The sequence below is a fragment of the Acinonyx jubatus genome, chromosome B2 (assembly GCF_027475565.1).
Source record: "Acinonyx jubatus isolate Ajub_Pintada_27869175 chromosome B2, VMU_Ajub_asm_v1.0, whole genome shotgun sequence".
Taxonomy (NCBI): Eukaryota; Metazoa; Chordata; class Mammalia; order Carnivora; family Felidae; genus Acinonyx; species Acinonyx jubatus.
In genome coordinates, this window is record NC_069385.1 from 107045284 (window position 1) to 107072223 (window position 26940).

The 26940-nt window shown below is 35.2% G+C and overlaps 2 protein-coding genes across 11 annotated transcripts in view; one reads left to right on the forward strand and one right to left on the reverse strand.

Moving 5' to 3' along the window:
* Nucleotides 1-26940, reverse strand: part of RUNX2 (RUNX family transcription factor 2) — a 325283-nt gene that overhangs the window by 276526 nt on the left and 21817 nt on the right. The window lies entirely within an intron of this gene.
* SUPT3H (SPT3 homolog, SAGA and STAGA complex component) overlaps nt 1-26940 on the forward strand; it is a 530133-nt gene that overhangs the window by 6548 nt on the left and 496645 nt on the right. For both annotated transcript variants that reach the window (XM_027057634.2, XM_053222732.1), the window contains one exon: nt 5474-5574. In XM_027057634.2, the coding sequence (XP_026913435.1) occupies nt 5474-5574 (101 nt within the window). Of the gene's footprint in view, nt 1-5473; nt 5575-26940 lie in introns of those variants that run through there.

The following is a 26940-nucleotide window of genomic DNA, read 5'->3' on the forward strand; positions in this document are numbered from 1 at the left end:
TGCTTGTCTCCTGCATTATAAGACATTTCTTTTGTCTAGCTTAGGCACTATCCTATCCCTAGCTCTTAACAACGGTGTTTGGCTGGCAGTCAGTGTCCAGTAAATAGGTATGAATGGATACACCAAAGCACAGGTCGTGCATCAGCTTTAAAGAAGAAAGTGCCTAGATTGTAAGAGGAGGGAATCAGGAGAAGATACAGGGGCTTTGGTTGAGGAGAGAGGAGGAAGTAAGTAAGAGCTTTTCATTTCTCTATGAAGGAGGAGGGGCAGTCATCTGCCAATAGCTGGGGAAGTTTATTAATAAACTAATGTGCACGGAAGTATTTAAGGTTAAACAAAAGAATTAGCGAATGAAAACATTAAATGTCAGGGAAAGGAGACTTCCTGAAGATCGTTGAGTCTGGGAAGTCTTGGAGACCTTGAGCTTCAGTTGGGCTTTTCTAGGCAGCTGGGATTTGGAGAGGTGGAGAGGAAACAAGAGGTACTGTAAGTAGGAAGAACTGTAGGCTAACGATTCTGAACCTGGGATGGTTTGGGAGATGCTGGACATTTGCTTTGACTGCTGTAGGGAAAGGAGGCTGCAGAGGTCCTGTGGGACTGATATTGGACAAATTTTATCCTCCAGGGGAAGGAGAGCTATTGGATGCTTTGAGTAGAGGAGTAACCACTACTTGTTTATTATGTTTATTTATTTATTTTTTGAGAGCAGGAGGGGCAGAGATGGAGAATCCTCAACAGGCTCCGTGCTATCAGGGCAGAGCCCAATGCGGGGCTTGAATCCATGAACTGTGAGATCATGACCTGAGTGGAAACCAAGGGTTGGATGCTTAACCGACTAAGCCACCTAGGCGCTTCAAGGAGTAACCAATATTTAGAATGAGTACTCTGGAGCTGTATGCAGAATTAATTAGAAAGGTGGGAGATGGGTTTAAAAGATACTCTAGTAAAGGTATTTATTAAAGCGAGATTGAAAAGGAAAGGATTGAATTAGAATTGCTTTATTAAGAGAAAATATGCCAGGACCAGATTGCATGGAGGTAGGCAGGAGAGGAGCTGGTGAATCAAAAATGCCTTGGAGTTTTTGAACTTAGGCAACTAAAGAGTTGCGTTGTTCGTACAGAATCAGGATGTTGGACAGGGAAGCGGGTTTGGTGGGGGAAAATGTACTGGGGAATAGTATATTACAGAGGAGAGTTTTTCTGTCTATGACTATGAAGTCTTTGGTAATTATATTAAGATGGCGATTCTCTGCTTAGAGCTGGTAACTTGTCATTTTGATCATTGGGTGTTGCTTATGAGTATTTGTATCTTCTTATGTATGCCAATTAGAATCAAACTGATTTTGGTTAGGAAGTACTTACTCCTGTTCTAATAGTTTTTAAGAAAAATTATTGCTCGTTGAATGTAGTTTTTAAGAAAAATTATTGCTCGTTGAATGAATGGGAAGGAAGAGTATTTACTATCATACATTGCTCTTTATGGTGCTTCATGGTTTTCAGAGTACTTTTCACTTCTGCACTTACAGTAATCCACTGGCATATGGGTAGTTTAGATGTGCTGTTCACTTTTTTTTTTTTTTTTTTTTTTAGTGTGGCTAAATATGCTTTATTTTCAGATTTTTACAAGTGTTAAATCTCAGGACAGTTTCCCCATAATAATTGACAGGTCTTAGTTCCTACTTTTGTCCCATAGTATCTTGTGCCTTATCTCCAACATCATTCCACTGAATATATCTGATCGATGAACTTCAGTAGGCTCTAAGCTACTCAGTGGCAGAGACATGTCTTTTTTATCTTTGTATTTGTTATACTGTTCAGTAGTTTGTTCATTCACCCAGCATTTACTGAGCATCAGCAGTGTTAGGCAGTACTTTAGGCACCAAAGTTACAGAAAAATCAGTGTCCCTATCATTACGCAGGTAGCAGTTTGATGACAAGGAAATAGTTACACTGTAGTATGAGAAGTGCTATGATTGATGCATCTTATCTTAGGTTCTGAACTCATTTAATATGTAGTAAGTGAATACAAATGATTTTTAGTTATGAAAATACAATCAGCAGTTTCAGGAGAATTGTTGATTTCCAGACAGTTACACATGAATCATCTATTCTTTGGATTATTCATGAGATGTTTTACCTGGTAATTGTATGGACACTTGAGCTTTATATCTTCTGAAGTCCACTTATTTAAATATATTGGAATTACCATTGTGTTATCCCAAATACTAGGTATAAAAGTTTTAAAATTGTGTATAATTAAATTATTTTATTTTTTACATTTTCAGTGATTGATCATTTTGGTAATTATTTTTCACAGCGAGAGAAATTTATGCCATGATGTAACTTGAGTTTTTTTGTTTTGTTTTGTTTTTAAACAACAAAACTAAAATGCAGTGTATAATAGTGGTAGCTTAACCTTAATTGCTTCCTGCCTTTGGAGTTCTATGAAAATGAGAATGTTCTGACTGTAACAGTTTTCTATTAATTTATGTATGTGGGATGTTCAGGTTATGCATGGTTGGAATTGAAACTGTTCATACTCAGAATCAGTACATAGGTCTGCTGAATTAATTTTCCTCAGCAGTGATGTAATAGAAGAAATGATAAAACATTCCACTTTTAATAAATGGGTAGACTGATGGATTTCACAACACAGATATTTATGTTGTTTTGGTGTGCTATAACTAGTGATAAAGTTTCCAACTCTTTGAGGTATTTTAAGCCAAAGATGTCTCATGGTATTTCTTCTTTGGTCATTTAGCAACAAAAATATGAGCTGTAATTAGAAACCCAGTAGCATGTTCATTACTTTTTTGTTTAATTCACATTTGTAATGTATAACTTGACTACAGTTAAAACATTTTTTTTTCATTATGGTATTTTCTGAGGAAAAGGGTATATCCTCAAGCTCCATTGTTTTAAAATAAAAGATGTCAGTTTTTCTACTCTGGAACAAGATTTTACAGGTGTGATATGGTATCGACTATTGACTTAATGATTGGGTTTCAATCTGTATTAATCAGAGATGAACTTAGTCCTCGGGTTCACATTTAAACTGTGGCATGTTGAAATAATCTAGATCTCCATCTGCACATCTGAATTCATTTTGTAAAATATGGCAAACAGCTGCATTTCAATCGAAAGCTAAAACGACTGCAGGACATTAACCCATTGAGAAGATTACAGTAGGTTTTCAGTTCCATGTTAACTGTATTTATTAGAGAAAATTGACTTGAGTGCTTCTGCTTTTAACTGACTTTTTTTTTTAATGTCTAGGAGAAAGGAAATAAAGCATTGGGATGATAGGACTTTGACTTTGATGTGTAAAGAAGTTATGTCTAAAGTTAATTATCTAAAATCAAACAAAATTTGGGTATGGGAAATAATTATTTTAAAGATTCTAATGAGCTATCAGCTCATCATGTCAGAAAAATGTTATTCACCTGCTTGATGTAAAAATTAAATAACTGACTGTGGAAGGATGATCGTGGTTATAATAAACTAGGATTGGGACCTTTTACCTCTTACCGATAAATACTCTTGATGTGAAACATTTGCAGTAGGGGGACAACTGAAGAAAGCTGTTTTAATAGGAATTTACTTTCTGAAATGTCTCCTCTTCAGAGAGAGTGAAAGTGGGGTGACTAAAGGGGCAGGCTGCTCCAGCAACGTCAACAGGACATTTGGCCACAGGACAATCCCACAGACTGACATGTCTTCAAATCTGACATGAGTCAACTTAAATCCTGTTTTTGGAGGCTGGGGTTAATACACAATCCTTGAGTTTAACGTTTTCTCCATGATAGCATATCTTTGCCAGTATTCTCTTGGGTGAGGGAAACATTTTCTGAGGTTCTTGGGAGAGCCAGGTTCCTTGTTTTTTTTTTTTTTTTTGTTTTAAATCACTGCTCTGATTCTGTAGGACCGTTCCTAGAAGTAGTTGGGTTCCTGTCTGTTTTCCCCCAATCTTGGATTTGGTGATGTGAATTGTTTTTTGCTCTTTTTTTAAAACCTGAGTTCTAATCGTGATGCTTCTTATCCTATATTTTTGTAGAAAAAAGGACTTACTTTAAAAATCTTTGTGGAAAAGAAATCAGGCTTAACACAAGTTTATGGTCTTTAATAGCATCAGCTTTTTTACGTGCTTTAGAATTTTGGTTTTCAGGCTCAGTTTGAGTGAAACTATTTCCCTTGTTTTTCTTTGCTCTTGCATTTGGCCTGGCCCTAAGGGCCCTCTACTAGACCATGACTTCTGTTGGCAGATAGTTGGCTTTGCCACAGAAGGATATTGTGACACTCAGATCTAGCTAACCAGCTAGCCTGCTGTTTATCTTAGTCCTCTGTCCTGTTGACTTCTGAAAAGCTTCTTCTTTTCTTTTTTAAAGTTTATTTATTTTGCATGCGCGCGTGCATGCATGCAAGGGGGCGAGGCAGAGAGAGAGGCACAGAATCCCAAGCAGGCTTGGAGCTGCCGGCACAGAGCCTGGTGTGGGCGTTGATCCCATGAACCATGAGATCATGACCTGAACCCAAAATCAAGATTCAGACACCAAACCAACTGAGCCACCCGGGTGCCCCAGTACTACTTTCTTTTATCATATGTTCAAATCTGCAAATTATTTTTATTGTAAGGAAATTATATTGCAACGTTTATATGGACATACAAAATAATAGCTAACATTTATTGAGCACTTACCGAGTAATAGTTGAGGCTTTTATCTACTTTTATTGTGATGTTATTTTCACTAATTCTTGTTTATAGGACTGCCACATGCATTAAATAAAACAGCATATATCAGGTTTGGCATCTACTTTTCCTATTATGCATCGGCTTGATTTTATTGGGGGAGAAGTCACATTTTAAATTGATGAGTTAGTTAACCATAAGATAAAATATCACACTACTTACTTCTGATGTGCTGATTGACTTTATTTTTATTATTTATATTTTAGGGTTTGGTTCAAATGGGGGTTAGGTTATGCATTGGTTTTCTAATTTTGTGTTTTGCAGCTGTGCAGTTCTTTGTATTAACGCTCACTTGGAACCCGAGTACATGAATAGAAAAATCAGAGTTGTTCTGTTGTTCTGGATGGAACTGGGAGGGTGTGCTTAGAGACCCCTTGGGAGCTCCCTGAAATATTGCCAGTGAACCTTAGGGATCCCCGGAACGTATTTGGAAACCATGGAGTTCTGTTATTTTAATGACTCTTTTTCTTCCATTATTTATTGTAAAATTTGTACTAAAACGTGTATCACTTAAGTCGGTAACTTTTGATATCATATTCGACTAAGCAGTTTTTCCTTTTTGCTATTTCATTTAATAAAGAATATTAATAGGAACAAATCAGATTTATGTAAAAACTAGAAATTTAAAATTTTCTATACTTTTGAAGTAATTTATAATTGCTTCCACTCTCCATGCATTTGTTTATAGTTAAATACATTTTGTAAGCCTTATTTCTTTTTTATTTAGATGACTAATACTGCAGCCAGCCCAATGTCTACTGCCACTTCAAGTAGTGGAAGAAGTGCGGGGAAGTCGGTAAGCTTTGCAGCAGAATTACAGAGTATGATGTGAGTATGTCTCTGCATCACACTTCTTACTATTTCAAGTTTATTCATTTGATAAAAGACAATAGAAATAACAAAATTTCTAAAACTTAACTTTGAAATGTGTACTTAACGAAGTAAAAATGGAATAGTCTCTTCATAGTTTAAATAGCCGTATGTAGAAGGGGCAAAATAGGTTAATAATGCTCCAGTAGTGCTGTATTTGAAAAATAAGTACTGGTTCATCTTTATAAAAGAATGAACAGTCACATAAGTCTGTTTGCTCTCGTTACGATTCTCTGCTCAAATCTGTGTTATGGATTGTTTATTACTATTTTAGTTTTAGATTTAGAGGACTTTGAGGTTGATTATATTCTTGGATAGTTGAAATGTTTTTACAGAGAGGTTCTCTGTTTTTCTCAAGTATCATAATAATTCCATGAGCCTAATTTAAATTACTTTTTAGTTTTGATAATATTTGAAATCACTGTATTGCTGGATGTTGAGAAAAAACATAGAACACCTAAAAAACACGTGTGTTCTTTTTGAGAAATTGCACAATCATTCTTTCCTTAAGACTCTTTTTAGCTTAATTTCTTGTTTCTTGCATTGAGTGACATGGCAAATCTTGATTTGAGGGGAGGTAGCACATTTATTAGAAATGTCTGCTGCCATATATTCGTTTTAGTTTATTCTTAGTTCAGGAGACAATTACTCGCATAAGTGGGACAACACATTAGAACTCTTCTTTTCCTGTAGATACATTATTTGTGACATACTGGGCAATTTGAAAAGAATGTTTCTGTGGAAGGTTTAAGTATCTTCCTCTTGTGGGGGTATATTGGTAGCCTTCATAGAGGGTTAACGCTATTGTGTGACGATTATTGTTCAGATACGTAGGCTGTTCATATGCTCGATAAACATAACTAGACAGCACTGAGAATGTTTAGGTCATAGGTTCTCAAACCTTTTGGTGTGAGGTTCCTTTTACACTCTTAGTTGTTGAAGACCTTAAGCAGCATTTGTTTATGTGGGTTTTAATCCGTTAATATTTATTGCCCAGAGTTTAAAACTGAGGAATAAAAAATTAGTAATTTACTTGCAAAATAGTATACCTATTACATGTTAACATAAATAGCATATCCCCTATGAAAATAATTATATTCTTAAACCAGAAATTGATAACATATTTTGTTAGATAAGATGAGAATAAACTTAGTATATTAATTTAAGAGTTGTATGAGGTGAACCTGGGTTTCAAATTATGGAAAATGTTAAGGGTTTTATGCTGGTATAATTTTTATATGATAAGCATTTTCATTTTAGTTTTGTAGATTTACATTAAGAATGTTTTATATTGCATTCTGTTAATTATGTTTCAGAATATCAAATGTGCTTTAGAAGGTTTACAGTAAAGTGAAGAAATTCATTTTCTTGTAGACCTGGTTCATTGATTTACTTTGTGTTTTTAAAAGCTTTTTAATTTCAAACTCATAAGAGAGTAGGATAATGAACTCCATGCATCCATCATCCAATTTTAACAATAATTGTGTTTTGCTAGTCCTACTTAACCTTTCTCCCTACTGTCTACTTTTCATTCGTACAGTATTTCAAAGCAATTCCCAGACATCATATTTTAAAGTTGGCGGTATTTATTAAAACAATATATTTGTTGTAAATAAAAAATAAGATCTGTAGCATAGGTCAGCACACTATGGTCATGGGCCCATGGACTGGCTGCCTGCTTTTGAAAAGAAGATTTTATTGGACCACATCCATACTCATTTGCTATCTGTCACTGCTTTCATGCTATATGACAGAGTATTTGTCTGAGTATATGACAGAGTATATGACAGAGACCATGTGGCCTGTAAAGCTGAAAATATTTACTGTATGGCTCTTTACAGAAAAGGTTTACCTGGTCTATAGAAACAGCTCTCTGTAAGAAAGCTGTATTTCCTTTTGTCATTTATACTTAGGAGAGGTTCTTCTTAGTGCATTTGATAGACTGCAGGCCACTTAAGAAAACAGAAAAAAATAAAAGCTAAATTCAGCACTTTCTTATTAAATACTTTTGCAAACATCTTCTCAACTAATGTGCTTAAGCTGGATTCAGAATGCAAAAGTTATTGTTGGCTACAGCTTTGGAAGAAATGTACATTTTCCTTCTATTTCAGACCTCTTAGAGAGACCATTCCTAATAGTTACATTCATCATTTATAGTTTGAAGTTATTTTTTTCCCCTTATGAATTGCTTCATAGAACACAAAAAAAGGGCCCAAATTGGGGGAAACTTTTCAAATTTACCAATGTTTTTTATTGGTGTAAGGTTTTTAGGCTTTTGATTATATAAGAATAAGTATACATTTATTGTTGCTTATTTCACATGTGAAGTGCAGCCCTAAGTATTCATGTTTATTTTGTGTTATAGGAATTTCATTCTGTGAATCCTTACCCGCTTGTGTCCCCCCAACCCCCGCCAGTTCTGTTCAGCCTGTTTGTATTGTATTGCTGTTTTTTATTTATTTTTTAAAAATGTTTATTTGTTTTTGTGAGAGAGAGCGAGCGAGCAGGGGAGGTGAAGGGAGAGTGGGAGACAGAATCTGAAGCAGGCCCCAGGCTCTCAGCTGTTAGCACAGAGCCTGACGTGGGGCTTGAACCCACGGACAGTGAGATCATGTCCTGAGCCAAAGTCAGACGCTTAACTGACTGAGCCACCCAGGTGCCCCTGTATTGCTGTTTTTTAATCTTCTGCTGTCATTTCACCACTAATGAGCTGTTTTTCTCTTGGCTCCCTGCCCTCTAAATAAGCAACAGTATTGTGGTATCATTTCCAGGGGATAGTTGCACTGTGAAAGGTGTCTAATTGTGAAACACAAATGACACTGTCCTGATCAAATACAGAACTGGCAGCTGGTCTGTACTGTTAGCGCCTTGAGAGAATTGACCATATTTTAAGTTTGTGTTGTAAATTCTACCAGTGAAGTATTCTTTAGGAAGTGTTCTACAGATTTTAAACTAAAGGACGAGCCATCAAAGAGTTGGTGGGTTGGGGATGACAAGCAGCTTTCCCTTACTGAGTGCATGTAACTAACTCAGCACATTTGCTGTATGTTTCTTATCACAGCTCTTTGAGTAATGTGTGCTGGGAGGGCCCAAGAGGCTTTTCATTTTTAAGTTACTGAACTCAAGTAGCCTGTAAATTACAAAGTGAAATCTTTCCAATCCACATTGCAGGTATTTTAACAAACTTCTTAAGAATTTTGATTAAGAGCACTTCAAGGAGTTTTCATTGGATATTTTCTTCTTTATTTTACTCATTTATATATTTCTTGCCTTGTTATATTGTACTTTGTCAGGTTTTTGACCTGGTGATGATGCCAGGTTTCACTGCTTGGTAGCATTTAGTGATTCTCATGCAACTAAATTAAAAAAAATAATGGTTTTGTGTTTACACGTTACTTACATTTTATAAGAATTCTTCCAAATGAAAGTTTCATCCATATTTAAAGTTCACAGATTGAAAAGAAATTTTTTTATTCAGGAGTGTTTTTTTATAAATAATAAAATTCACTCTCTTAACTGTACAGTTGTGCAAGTTTTGCATTTTTAAAAACCAACATTTATTGGCCTCCTATCTGGTGGTACCTAAATGCCTTCAGAATTGTGCAGCAATAGAGAAGGGTTGTGGAGACACGTGACTGTCATGTGATAGGATGTGAGCAATTAATTTCATGGTAGTACAGGGGAGGGAGTGATGACCTTCTGAGGGTAAGCTTCCCGAAGTCTGTGCTTCTGACTGCTTCCTGGAGTGCCCTTTAAGTATTCTGTGAGCATCTCAAACTTAGTATGTCCCAAACTGCACTAGTACAGTAGGATTTGCTTCTTTTCCTGGGAATTTTTGGGGTATGTAGCAAAATCTGTTTATTCATTGCTACATTAGACTAGGGCAGAGTTGTCTATGTAAAATGGTATCTTTTGGCTATTATTTAACATTATAAGTTTTGAGCTGTGAGAGAATTCTGTTCCCAGTTCTATCCTCACGCTAATCTGTCTTTAAAGAGACCTGATATGTAAACATAGGAATTAGTAATAGATGTTCATTAAACTCACACAGGGTTGCTTCAAATACTGAGTTTCCCTACTGTGTTTAAGTTTTTTAGGAAATTGGAGAAAAATTCTTAAAGGTAAACAGTGCTGACATTTATTACACCTTCAGGGATGCTTAATAATACTGATGATCATAGTGAATGCTTGTGTAGAGCATAATGTGTACCAGGCACTCCCTGAATGCTTCCATATACCATTTCGTTTCTTTCTTTCATTTTTTTTTTAAATGTTTATTTTTGAGAGAGAGAGACAGCATGCGAGCAGGGCAGGGACAGAGAGAGAGGGAGACACAGATCTGAAGCAGGCTCCAGGCCCTGAGCCGTCAGCACAAATCCCAGCGTGGAGCTGGAACTCACGAACTGCGAGATCATGACCTGAGCCGAAATCGGTCACTTAACTGACTGGGCCACCCAGGCCCACCCCTCCATCCCCCCCATTTAATTTAATCTTCACACAGCCCCATGAGGTGAATACTGTTACTCCCCTCTCACAGATTAGAGGAGGAAATGGAGACACAAAAGTTAGTAACTTGCAAAAAATTGCCATTATAATAAGTGGCAAAACCTGGTGTTTAAGCCTGGGAGTGTAACTCCATCAGAGTCTGTGCTTTGATGTATTATGCTAAACTACATTTCAGTCAATAGAACTTTGATTCTGATCTATGAAATTTAGTTTACAAATGAATGTTTATTAATTTATGTGTGAGTAGTGTACTGTAATGAAGTAATGACAAAGCTGAATTATTAGTAATAATTAGTGTTATTAGTAATGAGGTCTAATTTTTATAAGAAGTATTGGAATGTTATTTTCATATACTCATAGCATTTATTTCAGTTTCCTATACCTGACCACCAAATCGCTTTAAGCAAGGCCATGTTAGTAACGAAGAGGAAGTATAATTTTTCATTGAAATTATATATTTATTACTTACATGCTCCTTATTGGATGCTCCTGTTTGTGATATGTCATAATTTTGGATATGGCTACGTGGTTGAATATTTAATGTAATATTTAACATAATGTGAATATTTAAATGTACCTTTTATATTTTATCACTATTAACTAATACTTTAATTCCTGATTCCTGGTAATTTAAATTACACTGAAATATGTGGATGAACTTATCCTTTTACTTTTTGTGGAATGCATCTATTTGGAATATTTTAATATATACATTGGTTTATAGATACAACAATAATGAGGATTTTCAAATTATTTGAAATGAGTCACAATTTTTCCTTTTGAAAGTGAGAAAATGCTAAAGCCGATTGAGAACGCAAAAGCGCTGTGTAACTGAAAGTTGGTTATACTTATTTTCCTTTCAGAAATAAAAATAAGGAAATGTTTAAGTTGCTACATCCAATTGAATGAAGTCCTTGCATTGAACAAGTGTGTCATCTTACAAATGGGACAAAATACAGTTTTGAATTTGTGCTGAAATACCTCTATCCGTTATCTCATGAAAAGAAAGTTAGTAGGCCTGAGTTGAGGATAGTATGTGTGTCTCTAATTAGGGAGAAAAACGTGTTGCTCAGTCTTAGAAACGAATCCTTAAAATTCAGAGAAACAGTCATTTTGGTAATTTTATATTGAATATTCTTAGTAAGGTAGGGAAAAATAGGTAAAAATTCATAGATTCGTCATTCTAAAATTGCAGTGTAGTTGCAAATTACGAGACTGGAGAATGGGAATACTGGTTCTGAGCTAGTTTGATGGTGAACCAGGACCTAGCAGATACACAGTTGTGAATAGACTTCACTTGTCTTTAGTGTGAGCATTCATGCATTCCACTGTGTTCCTAAGCACTTGCCTAGACTCTTAGAGTGTCAGATGCATATATATATATATATATATATTTTTTTTTTTTTTTAAATGCTTATTTACTTATTTTGAGAGAGAGAGAGAGCTCGAGCAGGGGAGAGGCAAAGAGAGGGAGAATCCCAAGCAGGCTCCATGCTGTCAGTGTAGAGCCTGACCCAGGGCTCCATCCGATGAACCATGAGATCATGACGAGCTGAAATCTAGTCAGACACCTAACTGACACTGCCACCCAGGTGCCCCCCCCCTTTTTTTAATGTTTATTTATTTTGAGAGAGAGAGCACGTGCGAGCTGGGGAGAGGTAGAGACAGAGAAAGGGGGAGAGGGAGAACATCTAGCATATGATTTATTTACACTATTCTTTCTAAAACCTGAAAAGCTTCCAAATTTGAAGTACATTTCTCAGATAAGGGATTGTGGACTTGCATCTACTTCATAGGGTTTATTTGAAGATGAAATGAGATACTGAGTCAAAGCGCATAGTTCTTGTTCCTGGCACATAGTACATACTCTCCTGTTAGTTGTTGCCATCATCTTATAAAAAATGTTATCAGCTGGGGTGTCTGGGTGGCTCAGTTGGTTGGGTGTCTGGCTTCGGCTCAGGTCATGAGCTCGAGGTTAGTGGGTTCAAACCCCACGTCAGGCTCTGTGCTGACAGCAGAGAGCCTGGAGCCTGCTTTGTTTTCTGTGTCTCCCTCTCTCTCTGCCCCTCCCCTGCTTGCATTTGGTCTCTGTCTCTCTCTCAAAAATAAACAAACATTAAAAAAACTTAAAAAAAGGGGCGGGCACCTGGGTGGCTCAGTGGGTTAAGTGGCCGACTTTGCTCAGGTCATGATCTCAGGTTTGTGAGTTCGTGCCCCGCGTCAGGCTCTGTGCTGACAGCTCAGAGCCTGGAGCCTGCTTTAGATTCTGTGTCTCCCGCTTTCTCTGCTCCTCCCTGTTCATACTGTGTCTCAAAAATAAACACTAAAAAACTTAAAAAAAACTAAAAAAAAAATGTATCATCAACATATGATTAGGAAACTTATAAAAATGTAAGTGTAGGGGCAGATGTTTGCAGTTTTATGGGAATAATTTTTATAATCATAGAGAAAAATGATTTGTCTACATTATAGCCTGTTGTCCAGTAGAACTGTCTGCGGTGATGGAAATTTCTATTTCTGTGCTCTCCAATATGATAGCCACTAAACACATGTGCCTACTGAATACATTAAATGAGTATATTTGACAACCTAAAAGAAATATGGAAAATACAAATTATACATGGACTACTACTTTTCTGGGATGCTTGCTTATATTTTTACCGAAATTGGGAAAATACATACTACATGTTATGACTTTTTTTTTTGATTTAATATTTACTTTTAAGTGCTGTTACCAGTTTTACTTTTTACTTCTTCCTCTTTTATTGTGGCTGTCATTGTCCCACAGTTCTTTAAAGATTTGGGGATATTAATTTTTGGTTACTTTGGCAGGTCAGATTTGATTGTGAAGTTTAATGTTACATTAATGTTCCGTTTTATAGAAAGTACGGATAATTAATACCGAAGTGTTAATTTCTTAAAAATGTTCCTTTGTGAATTTATATATTCTTTGTCTTACTGAAAATCCCACCACTATAACTCTGAACGTATTGTATTGTACTTGATTATCATGCCAATGTGCATTTAGCTAGATTTGCAGAATTACTGGTAGCTACAAAGTTAGCATTATGTTATGAAGTATTAAGTCAAGTCATTTTTTTAACATGTTGAGATTTTGAAAACTTGTTATTTTTAAATGTACCAAATTCAAAATTAATCTTTAGGAACAGTAGTGGGTAGGGGCGCCTGGCTGGTTAAGTCGGTAGAGTGTACGACTCTTGATCTGGGAGTTGTGTGTTCAAGCCCCAGGCTGGGTGTAGAGATTACTTTAAAAACAAAAACAAAAATCTTAAAAATAGTAGTGGGTAAAAATGGATTCTTTAGTACAGCAAATATATCAGAAAGTGGTTAGTAATTTTGGATAGGAAATGAAAATTTGATATCTACTATCACGTATTGATTACATCCTAACAATAAAGTCTGTTGATACAGGATGTAAATGATTCCTAAAATGAAAAAGATATAATTTCATATAAAATAATAGATTTTTAATATAAGGGAATTAATCTTTTTTAGTTGATAGTTTGTTGGGTCTAAGGTTTCATGACCATTTTTAAGTTGGCAGACACACAGCTCTGATTGATTCTCTAGGTGTGAGACTGATACATAGTTTTGCATTACATCCAAGGACATGAGAATTGATTTATTTTGTGATGTATTTTAACATGTTAACATATATATTAATACGTTTGTATATGTTTTTGATATACTAAGATACATCACAAAAATTTATATATTGGTATGAGTGTGCTACCTTTTGCAAATGTATATTTTTTGACATCACTGCATAGATATTTAGAAAATCTTAAAATATCATGTGCCTTTTTGAGAATCCTATAGTCATTAGGTTTTCTGAGTGACATAACCGTTTTTTTTTCCTGGGACAGAATATAGTTTACAAACCACTGTTCTAGGGAAGAGAAGTGAGAACCAACCCTTAATCTTTGACTGCTTTCTTCCTCTTTTTTTCTCATTGATTTCTCTGTCTTGAAAGAACAATATATTTTACCATGGCTGGAACAGTGTTCGTAGCCTTTTGTGACTTTTCCCTATTCCTGTTTTACGTGGGTTAGGAATGTGTGTCTAATAGGGATAACAATGCACTGGTAATATATTTCTGCCAGTTATGGGTTAAATTAAACTTTTTGGGCTGGTCTGGCAATCAGTTGATACTTATTTCTTCAACAAAAACAGCATTCTTTTTGTGTGGAAATATACTCAGTCAAACTTGGAGTACAACCCATTTCTAAGTCAAATACTGTATTTTTTTATTCTGCCTCTTCCAACCTAGAATTTGGGTTTCATAATATCCTGTATATCTCTAATCCTTTGGAAGGATATGAACAGAGGTAATATCTGTTTTTAATATACAGTAAAACTTATCTGGAATTTATAATATAATAAAATGTGAGTAATTTAAAGGGTAAATTAATATAAAGGACGATAATGCCACATCTGAGTGATTTACATAGCATGATACAGTGGAAAGGGTTGTAGATTTGCAGTCGCGAGATCTTGGTTCACTTCTGTGTTGGTGGGTTTTATATATTAAGAACAAAATAACCTCCCTTACCCACCCCTGCCAAAAAAACCCTAAAACCCTAAAACCTAAACCCTAAAACCATGGAAATGTTGTGGGTAGGAATTATTGTATCTACATTTTATTTAAAATGAAATGTCTTTTATATTTCCTTATTATAGAAGCAGTTCATGTTTTTTTCTGAAAAGAAAAGATATCAGGAGATATAGAAAGAACCTAAAGAACATTTTAAACTCACTGGGTTAAAGCACTGTTAATGCTTTGGTATTTATCTTTCTAGTTCCTTTCCAATGCATATAAAAAATAAACACCAAAAGCTCATATTGTAACTGCTATTGTATAACTTGGATTTTTACTTGTATAATACCATAAGCTCTTTCCATATTGATAAATATATTTAATGTCATTATCTTTATAGCTGCAGTGTATATTTTTCTAATATTTCAGCATTACAGATAGAATTGTAATGAACTTTCATTATATACAGATATAGAGCTATTCCCCTCCTTTTTTCTCTTCTCCCCCACCCAGTGTTTTCTATCTCTGCACTCTGTGTGTGTGTGTGTGTGTGTGTGTGTGTGTGTGTGTATGCATGTGTGTATCTTTGAGCGTGTGACTGGATATTTTGTTAGGACTAATTCTTTTAAGGTTTTTGTTGACCTTCCATAAAGGCTTCAATGAAATGTAATTCTACCAATAGTGTATATAATATATAGCTTACCAATATTGAGTAATGTGACATATGTATGTTTACATTTATTTATATGTAAATCAATATATAATTGAAGTAAATTCACAATATTGTTAGTTTCAGGTGTACAACATGATTTAATAATTCTATATATTACTCAGTGCTCATCATGATAAGTGTAGACACCATCTATCACCATACGACGTTATTATAGTATTATTGGCCATAATCCCTATGATGTACTTCTCATCTCCATGAGTAATTTATTTTATAATTCGAAGTTTCTGTCTCTTAATCTGTTTATCTATTTGCCCATCGCTGAGTCCACTTCCCCTCTGGCAACCACCGGTTTCTCCTCTATATTTAAGAGTCAGTTGTTTTACTTATTCATCTGTTTTGTTTTTTAGATTCCACATATATGTGAAATCATACAGTCTTTGTCTGACTTATTTCACTTAACGTAGTACCTCTAGGTCTATCTGTCTTGTTGTAAATGGCAAGACCTCATTATTTTTTATGGCTGAGTAATAATCCATTGTATATATATACCACATCTTCTTTATCCATTCACCTGTTGGTGGACACTTGGGTTGCTTCCATACCTCAGCTATTGTGAGTAATGCTGCAGTAAACATAGGGGTGCCTGTATCTTTTCAAATTAGTGTTTTCATTTTCTTTGGGTAAATACCAAGTAGTAGAATTACGGATCATATAGTATTTCTATTTTTAAGTTTTTGAAGAACCTCCATACTGTTTTCCAGTGGCTGCACCAATTTACATTCTTAGGAGCAAGGCATGAGGTTCCTTTTTCTCCATATCCTTGCCAAGACTTGCTGTTTCTTTTTGATGCAAGCCATTCTGACTGGTGTGAGGTTATCTCACTGGTTTTAATTTGCATTTCTCTGATGCTTAGTGATGTTGAACATCTTCTCATGTGTCTGTTGGCCATCTGTATGGATTCTTTGGAAAAATGTCTATTCAGGTCTTCTGCCTTTTTTTCCATCAGATTTTTGGTTTTTTGATGTTGAGTTGTGTCAGTTTTTGGTATATTTTGGATATGAATCCCTTATTGCATCTATTATTTGCAAATATCTTCTTCCATTCACTAGGTTGCCTTTTGTTCTACTGATGTTTTCCTTTGCTGTGCAAAAGCTTTTTATATATTGTTGTTGTCCTAATAGTTTGTTTTTGCCTTTTTTTCCTTTGTGGGAGGAGATGTATCTATAGATATGTTGCTAAGGCCAGTGTCTGAGAGATTACTACCCGTGTTTTCTTTTAGGAGTTTATGGTTTTAGGTCTCACATTTAATTTTTAATTCATTTTGAATTTATTTTTGTGTATGGTGTAAGAAAGTGGTCCAATTTATTTTGAATGTAGATGTCCCGTTTTCCCTGTACCATTTATTGAAAAGACTGTCTTTTCCCATTGTATATTCTTGCCTCTTTTGTCATAGATTAATTGACCATATAGATGTGGGTTTATCTCTGGACTCTCCATCCTGTTTCATTGGTCTATGTGTCTGTGTTTTTTGCTAGTACCATACTGTTTTGATTACTATAGCTTTGTAGTATAGTTGGAAATCTGGGCTTGTGATACCTCCAGCTTTGTTCTTTCTCAAGATTGCTTTGGGTATTTGATGTTTTTTGTGGTTTTATTTATACATGCTTACATTTATGTATATTTTTATTCATATGTATTTTAAGTACATGTATTGTCATGAAAGAATTATTTCAGTTTAGTTTTTAATTGGTAATACATTCACACATTTAAAAATAGTCACAGTTATTCAGTGAAACGTTCTCCTGACATTGTTGCCTGTTTTTTACCCTCTGAGTTACAACTTCTTTCCTGTGTATTCTTCCAGTTTGTCCACATATAAACACATATGAATATGTTCTTATTTTTCCTTTTTACACATGGAGTAACATGTTACAGACATTCTTTTGTATTTATTTAAAAAAAGTTTTGGGGTGCCTGGGTGGCTCAGTCAGTTAAGCGTCCAACTCTTTCTTGGTTTTGTCTCAGGTCATGATCTCGCAGTTCATGAGTTTGAGCCCTGCATCAGGCTCTGCACTGACAGCACTGAGCCTACATGGGATTCTCTCTCCCTGTCTCTCTACCCCTCCTCTGCTCTGTCTGTCTCTCAAAATAAATAAACTTATTTATTATTAAAAATATATTAAATTTTATATAATAATTTTAATATAAAATATTTAATATAAAAATAACAATGATTATTAAATAAAAAATTTTTTAAAAAGATGCATCAAGAGACCTCTGCATAGCAACATAAACAGAAGACAGAAAGAATGTGTTTAAGGTCTTCTAGTGTTTTGTAGTTGAGTTATCGTTTGATGAACTCGAGAGCCTAAATAAACACAAGGGAGCCCTTTATTATTCAAAGGAAACTGAGGCAACTTCTAAATGTGTTACTTAACTCAGAAAAGGTAATAAGATCTTCATACTGATAAACAAAAAGAAGGAACAAAAGCAATCTGTAATCCCTTACCAAGACAGAATCTTATACTTTGGTGTGTGTTTATGTGTCTGATATAATTTATTTAAGTTTTTAGTAATTTTTAGCTATTGCTGTGATTTTTGGTCCTCTTCCTTCTCTCCACCCCCAACTTAATATACTGTGAACGGTTTCTATGTTATTAGACAATTATTTTATTATATAGATATCTTTCATGCTATTAATCCCTTGTTATTGAACCATTTATTTCCAGTTTTTCTACTTTTATTAAAAATAACGTAATAAGATCTTGATACCTGTTACCTTAAAATCTTAGAAGAACTTTGGAATCTAAAAGCCTTTTTGATAGTAACTTCCTAATTTTTCTTCCAAGAAAATTGGACTGATTTATATTTCCATCAGCAGTTATGAGAATATCCCTCTCCATCTCTCTCTGATATTTAATAGTTGTGCTGTTTTACAGCTTTTCTTTGACTACTGAGTTTGAAAATATTTTAGCCATTTATATTTCTTTATTTGTGGGCAATTGTTCCTATTCTTAGCACAATTTTACTGGGTTCTTGTTTTTCCCTATTGTTTACTGAAGCTTTTAATATATTAAAGGCATTGGCCCTTTGTTGATCATAGTATGGAAGTCTCTCCACCCTACTCCCCATCTTTTGGTTTCTTTAAGGTTTGTCTATAGTGAGTGATTTCTTTTCAATATGTAAGTTTTCATTTTTAATGTAGCTAAATCAGTCTTATACTTCTTTATTGCTTCTGCCTTTGACAGGAAGTCCTACCCTCAATTTTTGTACATATTTCAGGTTTTTAATTTCTACAGTTTAATATTTTATCCATTATTTTGTTGTATAGTGTCAAGGAAGGTTCTAAGTTAAAACAGTTTTTAGATTGGGTTGCCAGTGGTCTAACCACCATAAATTATATAAGCCTTCCTTTTCCCTCAATTGAAATGCTACCTTTATCAGATAATAAATTATTATTTTTGAGTTTTCTGCTTTGTTCTATTAAATTGTCTATTCCTTTGCCAGTACTACATTACTTTAGTTATTATAGCTTCTTAATATGTTTTAAAATTTGCTATTATAGTTCAGGGTCATCCGCATAACTTTTCCATTTAAAATATTTGTCTCTTTTCCTATTTTTATTCTTCCAGATGAATTTTTAGGGATCATTTTATCAAGTTCCAAAACAAATTCTAAGTGCAAATTTTAAGCAGCTTCATTTTTTTCTTTTTATGCTTTCTTGCTGTATACTCGGATTTCAGACATTGGTCTTTTGGTCTTTGCAGTTCATTTTACTTTTAAAGTTGATTAATGAAATAATTTTACATTTAGAACGTTTATTTGAAACAACACTGGATGGAAACTAGTGAATGAGTTGGTTAACTAGTGTATGATTAGAGACTCCGAAGAACTTCTCCGTTTTCTTTAATATTTGTTTTTCTTGCTTGAATGTAGAATTGTGCTGTGCCTGCAATATGTAAAAATCAGCCAAACTATCCCCTCAATTTTAAATCATGCAGTTGTTGTCTTAATTTTGAATGGTGAACTTGACAGGAAACAAAAGACTAGTTTAATTTTTTCATAGCTATGTAAAATTGTATTCCGACTAATGGAATTATTTATATATAAGGGTGTATATGCAATATAAGTTCTAGAGAGTAACTGTAGTTAATATATTTATTATGTAAATACATGAGCTAATTTAAGCCATGCATTGGATTTTATTTTGACCATATTAACGAACATATTTTATAGTAGATCTATGCACATTTATTACCGTATATAAACTGAATACTAGGTCCAATTTAATCTTTTTTAAACTGAAATTTCATTGTTAATATCATGTGTTGTAGTCCACTTGTAATGTAGTGATGCCCCAGGGCACCACAGAGCTACTTTGCTCCTATGATAAATGATCCTACTTTGCTATGCTGTTTGATTTTACATATTTTTATAGTTTTTTTTTTTACGTTTTCTCTCTTCTTTGCAGCTACTAATTTTGTTGTTGTCAGTGTGCTCCACTTTGGCAGTGTTTCACTTCCCCCTTTTTTGAAAGCTGCTTCACCAGTCTACAAGAGACTAGCAGTCAAATTTATTAGATTTGTATTTAAAAGAAGAGTTCATAAACTTGGAAAGCCAGAGACACTCTTCTGAGAAAAATCATATGATCTTTGGTGCATAAACTTAGTATCAATTTTGAGAGCTGAGTTTACTTACTTCTTAGTTCTGGTTTTGGCTGTATTTTTAATAGCTGGAATTGTCAGATGGCAGGTCAAAGTTTATTTGTAAGTCCTATGTTTAGGCCTAGATCTGTTTTCCCAATGAAACCGTGTGAGGAATTTTAGTTAGATTGGTGGGTTAGTTCAGTACACACAACATTTTTTCTTTTACCCGTAAAAAATGTCTAAAGCAATATTTTCAGCTGTGCCTAATTATTATTCAAACCATTTTGAAGCAGTAGGCAAGACCACTGGCTGAGGTAGGTGAGGATGGGAAGTTGGGAAGCCGGAGGGGAGGGTAAAGGTTTGTAATGGTAAAGGGAGTTAGGGAGTGAAAGCTTCTTAGGAATATGCTTAGTCTTGCCTAAGTTGTCATGGACTCAGCATTTACAAGGGCTCTGACAGTGAGGTGGTGTAATTTCTATAACAGTGCTTAGATGCTGGGCATGGGACTGGAAAAGAAAGATGATTAGTGATTTGAAGGCAGATGTGGCGGAAGCATATTGAAATTTAAGATGTTCTAATCACTGAGACTAGGCTGGTGGGGAAGGATGGGTAGAAAGTATGAAAGAGCTGATCAATTTGTAGAAAAACGGGAGAAAGAGAAGGGTGTGGAAACTGCAGAGAGGTATAAAAGTAAGTAGTTTGGAAGTGGTAATTAAGAGAGCTGAAGGAAGGGGCATCTGGGTGGCTCAGTTGGTGAAGCATCTGACTTCAGTTCAGGTCATCATGATCTCGCAGCTCGTGGGTTCGAGCCCCATGTCGGAATCTGTGCTGACAGCTCAGAGCCAGGCGCCTGCTTCAGATTCTGTGTCTCCCCCTCTCTGTCTGCCCTGTGCACGCTCTTTTTCTCTCTCTCAAAAATAAATGAACGTTAAAAAAAATTTAAAAAAAGAGAGCTGAAGGAATAGAAAATGTAACAAAATAGAAGCATCAGCTTGGACATCCCTTCCTCTATTCAGTCTTGTTAATTGCCTTTGTGTGTGCTGTGGCACCTTAGAGCGTACTCTTACAGAGGTCCTTATTGTTTGGCAGGAATCTTTACTTGTCTGTTTCTGTTCCCCACTGTAAGCTTCATGACTACAGAGATTGCTTTAATTTGCCTATTTTTCAGTACTCTGGTACACATGAGTGCCTGGTATGTGTTAAATAGAATAAATAGGAAGTTGTGTTCATAGTGGGTAGTAACATTTAGGAAGACCGTCTTTACGGGAGTTGCTAATGCTGAGAAGAGGTCAGAGGTCTTCAAAATAGAACAGGTAGGAAATAGGGTTATGGGTAATCTATCTCCTACTATATGTTCGATTAGGACTTCAAATTACCACTTTATTTTGGTCATCCCCTGAGTTTTTAAGGTTTCAAGCATTTGTGTATTGTGCATCAGGTATTTATTTTGCTTCCCTATTATTAACTTGGGAACTAAAGTTTCACCCTTCCCTTTATTCTCTTACTGCATTCACTTTAGTTTCTTCTTTATCTTTGCCTCATGAAAAACATTTTTAGGTGTAACCCTCTTATCTATACTTACAGCATCTCTGATTTGCTTGAAACCTCTACTGTGTGCTTGAAAATTGTAAGATAACGTGTAGTGTTTGGTTTATAGAAGGCCATTTGTGGAAGGAAGTGTTTCTCTAGTGGAGTCATACAAGTATGAATGAATTCTTTTTAGTTTTCTTTTTTTTTATTAGTTTTCTTTTTTTATATTGCTGTGAGATCTTTACTGTTTATAAAATGCAAATGATAACGTCCATGTTTCAGATTTCTCATATGAACTAGGTCATATATGTCAGTCATTTACATAGGAGATTGATAGGTGTTCTGTGCAAATCTCTGTATAAATGTCTATGCCTTTTAAATTAGTTTGACTTTATAGGATTATAGATAGAATTGAACTTCAGCTTATCTTTGTAGAACCACCTGTCTGCCTTCATTCAGGAACAAAGCAGTCTGGTAGTATCAATTACTTAGACTGAATGGAAAATTTGAGAGTCTTTAGAAATTGTTTAAGGCAGTCTTTTTATTTACTGGTGAGGAGGCTGAAGAGCAGAGAGAAGGAGGTGGTTTGCCCTCGAATGTGTAGTTGGTTAGTTTTGGTTTCAGGGTCACATACCTGGTCTTCTGAACATCAGTTCCATTCACTTTCCCAGAGCCCCTGTGTATAAATTAGTGTTAATTTGACTATTTGTCCCATAGTCCTCATTAAACTACCAGCATGACTCAGTTCTTTGTTTTGCTTTTGTGTTTGAGATGATACAACAATATTGGACCCACTTTAAAGTGATGAGTGAGGTATATACTTGAACTGTGTATATTTAAAGCATAACTTCTTTATATGCCTAAATTCCTGTGATCATTTACTATAAACTGCTCTCAAAGTATAAAGACTTCATTCATGTAGAATGTCTAAATTTCCGTGATTAGAACCTGACTTTTAACTGACAAAAAGAGCTTATCCTTAAAATTTTTTGTTGCTTCCTTTAAGAGATGCAGTGACCTAATTACGACCACATTTCAGCAGCCAGATGTTATTTTTACAAATTATTCTTTGGTTTGAAGTTGTTTGTTTTTTTTTTTTTTCCCCTCTCATCAACTCCCAACATTTAGTCTAAAGCAGTGCCACCCAGTGTAGTCAGTATGTGAACTGTTTGTCATTGGTCTTTTATGAGATAACTAGCTTGAGCCAGATTGTTAACCAGTCCTCTGCTTCCCTCACTGAGATAATTTTCCTATGAAAAAAGCTGAGTTAAATGGTGTGCATAGTGATGCAGTTTGTTCACATTTTGCTGCAAACTCCTTATCTCATTGTGGACTTGTAATGAAACATTCTTAGATGATCGTCTGCTGGCAGATCACATGTGATCTTAAGGTTTATTGTGTGCAGTTGCTTTTCGTTTATTCCTTCAACAGATGCCTGTGGAGTGCCTACTGTGTGTTAGACACTATTCTAGGTCTGGGAGGTAACAGTGAATAAAACAAAAACCCCTCTCATCTCATGGAATTGACATTTTAGTCCTATTAGAAATACCATTACTATTTCTGATTTCTCAGAAGTTCTGTTGTTTTTGTAGTAAAGCTATATTTTTGCAGTTCAATCTTCTGCTCTTGAACCTTTGACCTAATTGTGCATATCTTTACATGTAGTGTAAAATGTAAAACCATTTTAAATGTAATCGTCTTTAATTTTTAGTTGATTCTCCTAAGCCTTCTTGGTACAGAATTAGATTGTCCCCAACTAAAAGTTATTTCTCTTTTAAATCAGAACTTCCAGACTATTAGTAGCTAAGAGTGAGGATAATAGAACTTTTTATTCCTGATCTTAATGGAAATGCTTTTCATATTTACTCGTCAGTATGATGTTGTCTTTTGGTTTAAAGTAGTTTAAGTCACTTTGAGGAGGTAGTTTTCTATTCTTGAATTTAAAAAGAATGAAAGGGAGTTTAATTTTATCAAAGGCTAAAAAGGTCATCTTTAATGTGATTGTATGCTTTTTTCACATTTGACCTACTGATGTGTTATGTTAACAGAGTTTCTATTATTAAGCCATGTTTACAATCTTGTGGCAGCTTATTATATTATTAATGAATTATAGCTCTAAAATAGACACTAATCTAGAACCCACTTAGAGCTCTAAAATAGAGAGTAACCCAGAACCCGCTTGACTTGCATATATCTTTACATCTAGTTCTAATACTGCTTTGAGTTATAGTTTTGGCTCAGATCATTTTCTTTTTCTGTGACTTCTAAAACCTTGGAAAATAGTAATTGTAATTTGGAGTCACTTTCCAGTTTTACTTGAATGTTTCTGAAGCAAGGACAAAACTTCTTATTCAGAAGGAGATCTAGAATGAGCTAATTTCTAATAAAAGAACAGTAACAATGTGAATTGATGAAGCAGCATATATGGGTAGAACAGTGTGTTAAGCAATCATTCTTTGGTTGGTTGTCTTATAGTACTGACAGATGTCCTGTTTTTCAGACTTTAGAGTATTTTAGAGGTTATACTACAATATTAGACTTAAAAAACTTTTTTTTTTTCCAACGTTTTTATTTATTTTTGGGACAGAGAGAGACAGAGCATGAACGGGGGAGGGGCAGAGAGAGAAGGAGACACAGAATCGGAAACAGGCTCCAGGCTCCGAGCCATCAGCCCAGAGCCTGACGCGGGGCTCGAACTCACGGTCCGCGAGATCGTGACCTGGCTGAAGCCGGACGCTTAACCGACTGCGCCACCCAGGCGCCCCAGAATTTTAATGATGAAATATAAAGGCTGTCAAATTAAATTGACAGAAACCAGTGAAGCAGCCTATTGCTTTTAAAGAGTAAATCTTCTAATGCATTGGTTCCCAAATTTTAGCGTGCATTAGAATTAGCTTAGATCCTTGCTAAACCATAGGACTCCTGGGCTGCACCTCCAGGGATTTTGTTTCAGTAAATCTATGGTGAGCCAGTAGTTTGCAGTTCTAGTAAATTCCCAGGGGAGGCTAATGCTAATAGTCTAAGGACCACAGTTTGAGAGCCAGTGCACTAATGTTGCCTAACAGATAGCAGAGACCCCTGATTTATCACAGATTTAATCACAGATTAATTTAAAGCAGATGGTGCTTTAAAGAAAAGTCAGCAGGTAAACTAAAAGCCGAGAAACTTAGGGGCACCTGGGTGGCTCAGTCAGTTAAGTGACCGGCTTCAGCTCAGGCCATGATGTCATGGTTCATGAGTTTGAGCCCCATGTCAGGCTCTGTGCTGATATCTCAGAGCCTGGACCCGGCTTCAGATTCTGTCTCCCTCTCTGTCTGCCCCTCCCCCGCTCACCTCTGTCTCTCTGTCTCTCTCTTTCTCTCTCTCTCTCATAAATAAACATTAAAAAAAAAAGCCAAGAAACTTAATAACATTTTTCTTAATCCTTATGTTTAGTAGACTCATTAATGGAAGACTGAGGGACAAAGTGTAGAGAATTACTGTGCTTCTATCATTGTGATTGTAAATATGTTCTTTTTTTTTTCCTCCTCATGCACTTGTCCCTGGAAGTATTAACTTCAAATTTAGATACCCCATTGGTATTACAGTTACTAACATTTATAATCAAGGTCACACTGATTATATAGAGACAAGATTTTATATCAGTGAAGAGATCATAAATATAAACATTTTGGGGTGGCTGGGTAGCTCAGTCGGTTAAGGATCTGATTCTTGGCCATTTCATCTCAGGTCTTGATCTCACGGTCTGTGAGTTCAAGCCTTGCGTCAGGCTCTATGCTGACAGTATGGAGCCTGCTTGGGATTCTCTCACCTGCACCTCTCTCTCTGCCCCTCCCCTGCTTACATGCGTCCTCTCTCATTTGCTCTCTCAAATCAGATTCTCTCTCCTCATCTACCCCTTTCCCGCTCTTAAATAAATAAACTCTCTCTTAAAAACATAAATGTAAACATCTTTTCATAAATGCATTCATTCATAATTTACTAAGCACATATGGTATGCTGTGCACGATGTATACGTTCGCAAAAGTAATCATAAATTGTGATAAGGGCTGTGAAAGAAAATGTAAAAAGTTCTATGAAGTAGTGGAATGTGAAAACTTAATTTAGGGAAAGGCTATCTAAGGAAACTCATTTAAGCTGAAACCTGAAGGGTTGGTAGGAATTTTGGCCACACAAAGAGTTACGGGAAGAGGACGTACTATTACCGTCACCAAATAGGCATTGTGCACTAACATCTTTCCATATATTATTCCATTTAATAGCCCTTTAGTTGGATAACATTATTCCCAAATTGTAGATGAAGAAATGGAGGGTTAAAGAAATTCAGGAACTTTATTCTAGAGGTACCCAGCTGTTAAGCAGTGGAGCTGGAGTTTTATCAGGTCTTTCGGACTCCACAGCCAAAGTTTTAACTACCAAGTTACATTAGGGAGATTTGAGAATATTTTCTTAATTACTAAATAACATAAGTTGTACCTTTGTATTTTAGTTTTTCTCATTTTTATACCAGAACCTTGTGTTCTTTTTCTATAAATTAGACGTAAGTACGCCACCTGGGGGATATACACATACATATTAGAATACACAAATGTGTACATGTGCATACATACCTATATATTTATGTTTATAGAACTTTAACTTTTTCTGATTTTAAAATGAACACATTTGAGAGATTTGGGAACCTCTAGAAGAACAAAAGAAGGAAATAATCTTATGATCCAGAGATAACCATGTTGACATTTTATTGTTTCATTATTTCAGTATTTAGGCATTCATAATTTTTTTTGAATGTTAATCCAACTGTGTATACAAAATTATTTACTGATAAATAGACATATAGTTTTCAAATGAAACATACATCTGTTTTAAGAATTCAAGTGATTTAAAAAAATTTTTTTTTACATTTATTTATTTTTGAGAGACAGAGACAGAGCATGAGCAGGGAAGGGAGAGGGAGAGGGAGACACAGAATCAGAAGCAGGCTTCAGGCTCTGAGCTGTCAGCACAGAGCCTGACGCGGGGCTCGAACCCACGAACCATAAGGTCCTGACCTGAGCCGAAGTCGAATGCCTGACTGACTGAGCCACCCAGGAGCCCCTCTAGTGATTTTTTAATAGTTTCATTGCATAATATATTGATTTTGGCCTTCATATAGGTAGGTGAGAAGAAAGAGGTTTCACATTTTTTATGAAGTCACATGAAAGGCCCTCTATTATAGTCTTCTTTGGGAGTCAAATTTGCTAACTCATTCTTTAACCTGTTGGTCTGATGGAGTGACGTTTTTATAAGAGATATTTATAATCTAATTTCTGTTCTGTTTTTCTCATTTTTGAGGACTATAAATAACTTTAAATGATAAGACCTCATTTTGACTTCTAGTTTACCATTCAAGAATATTTTGTTAATAGTGT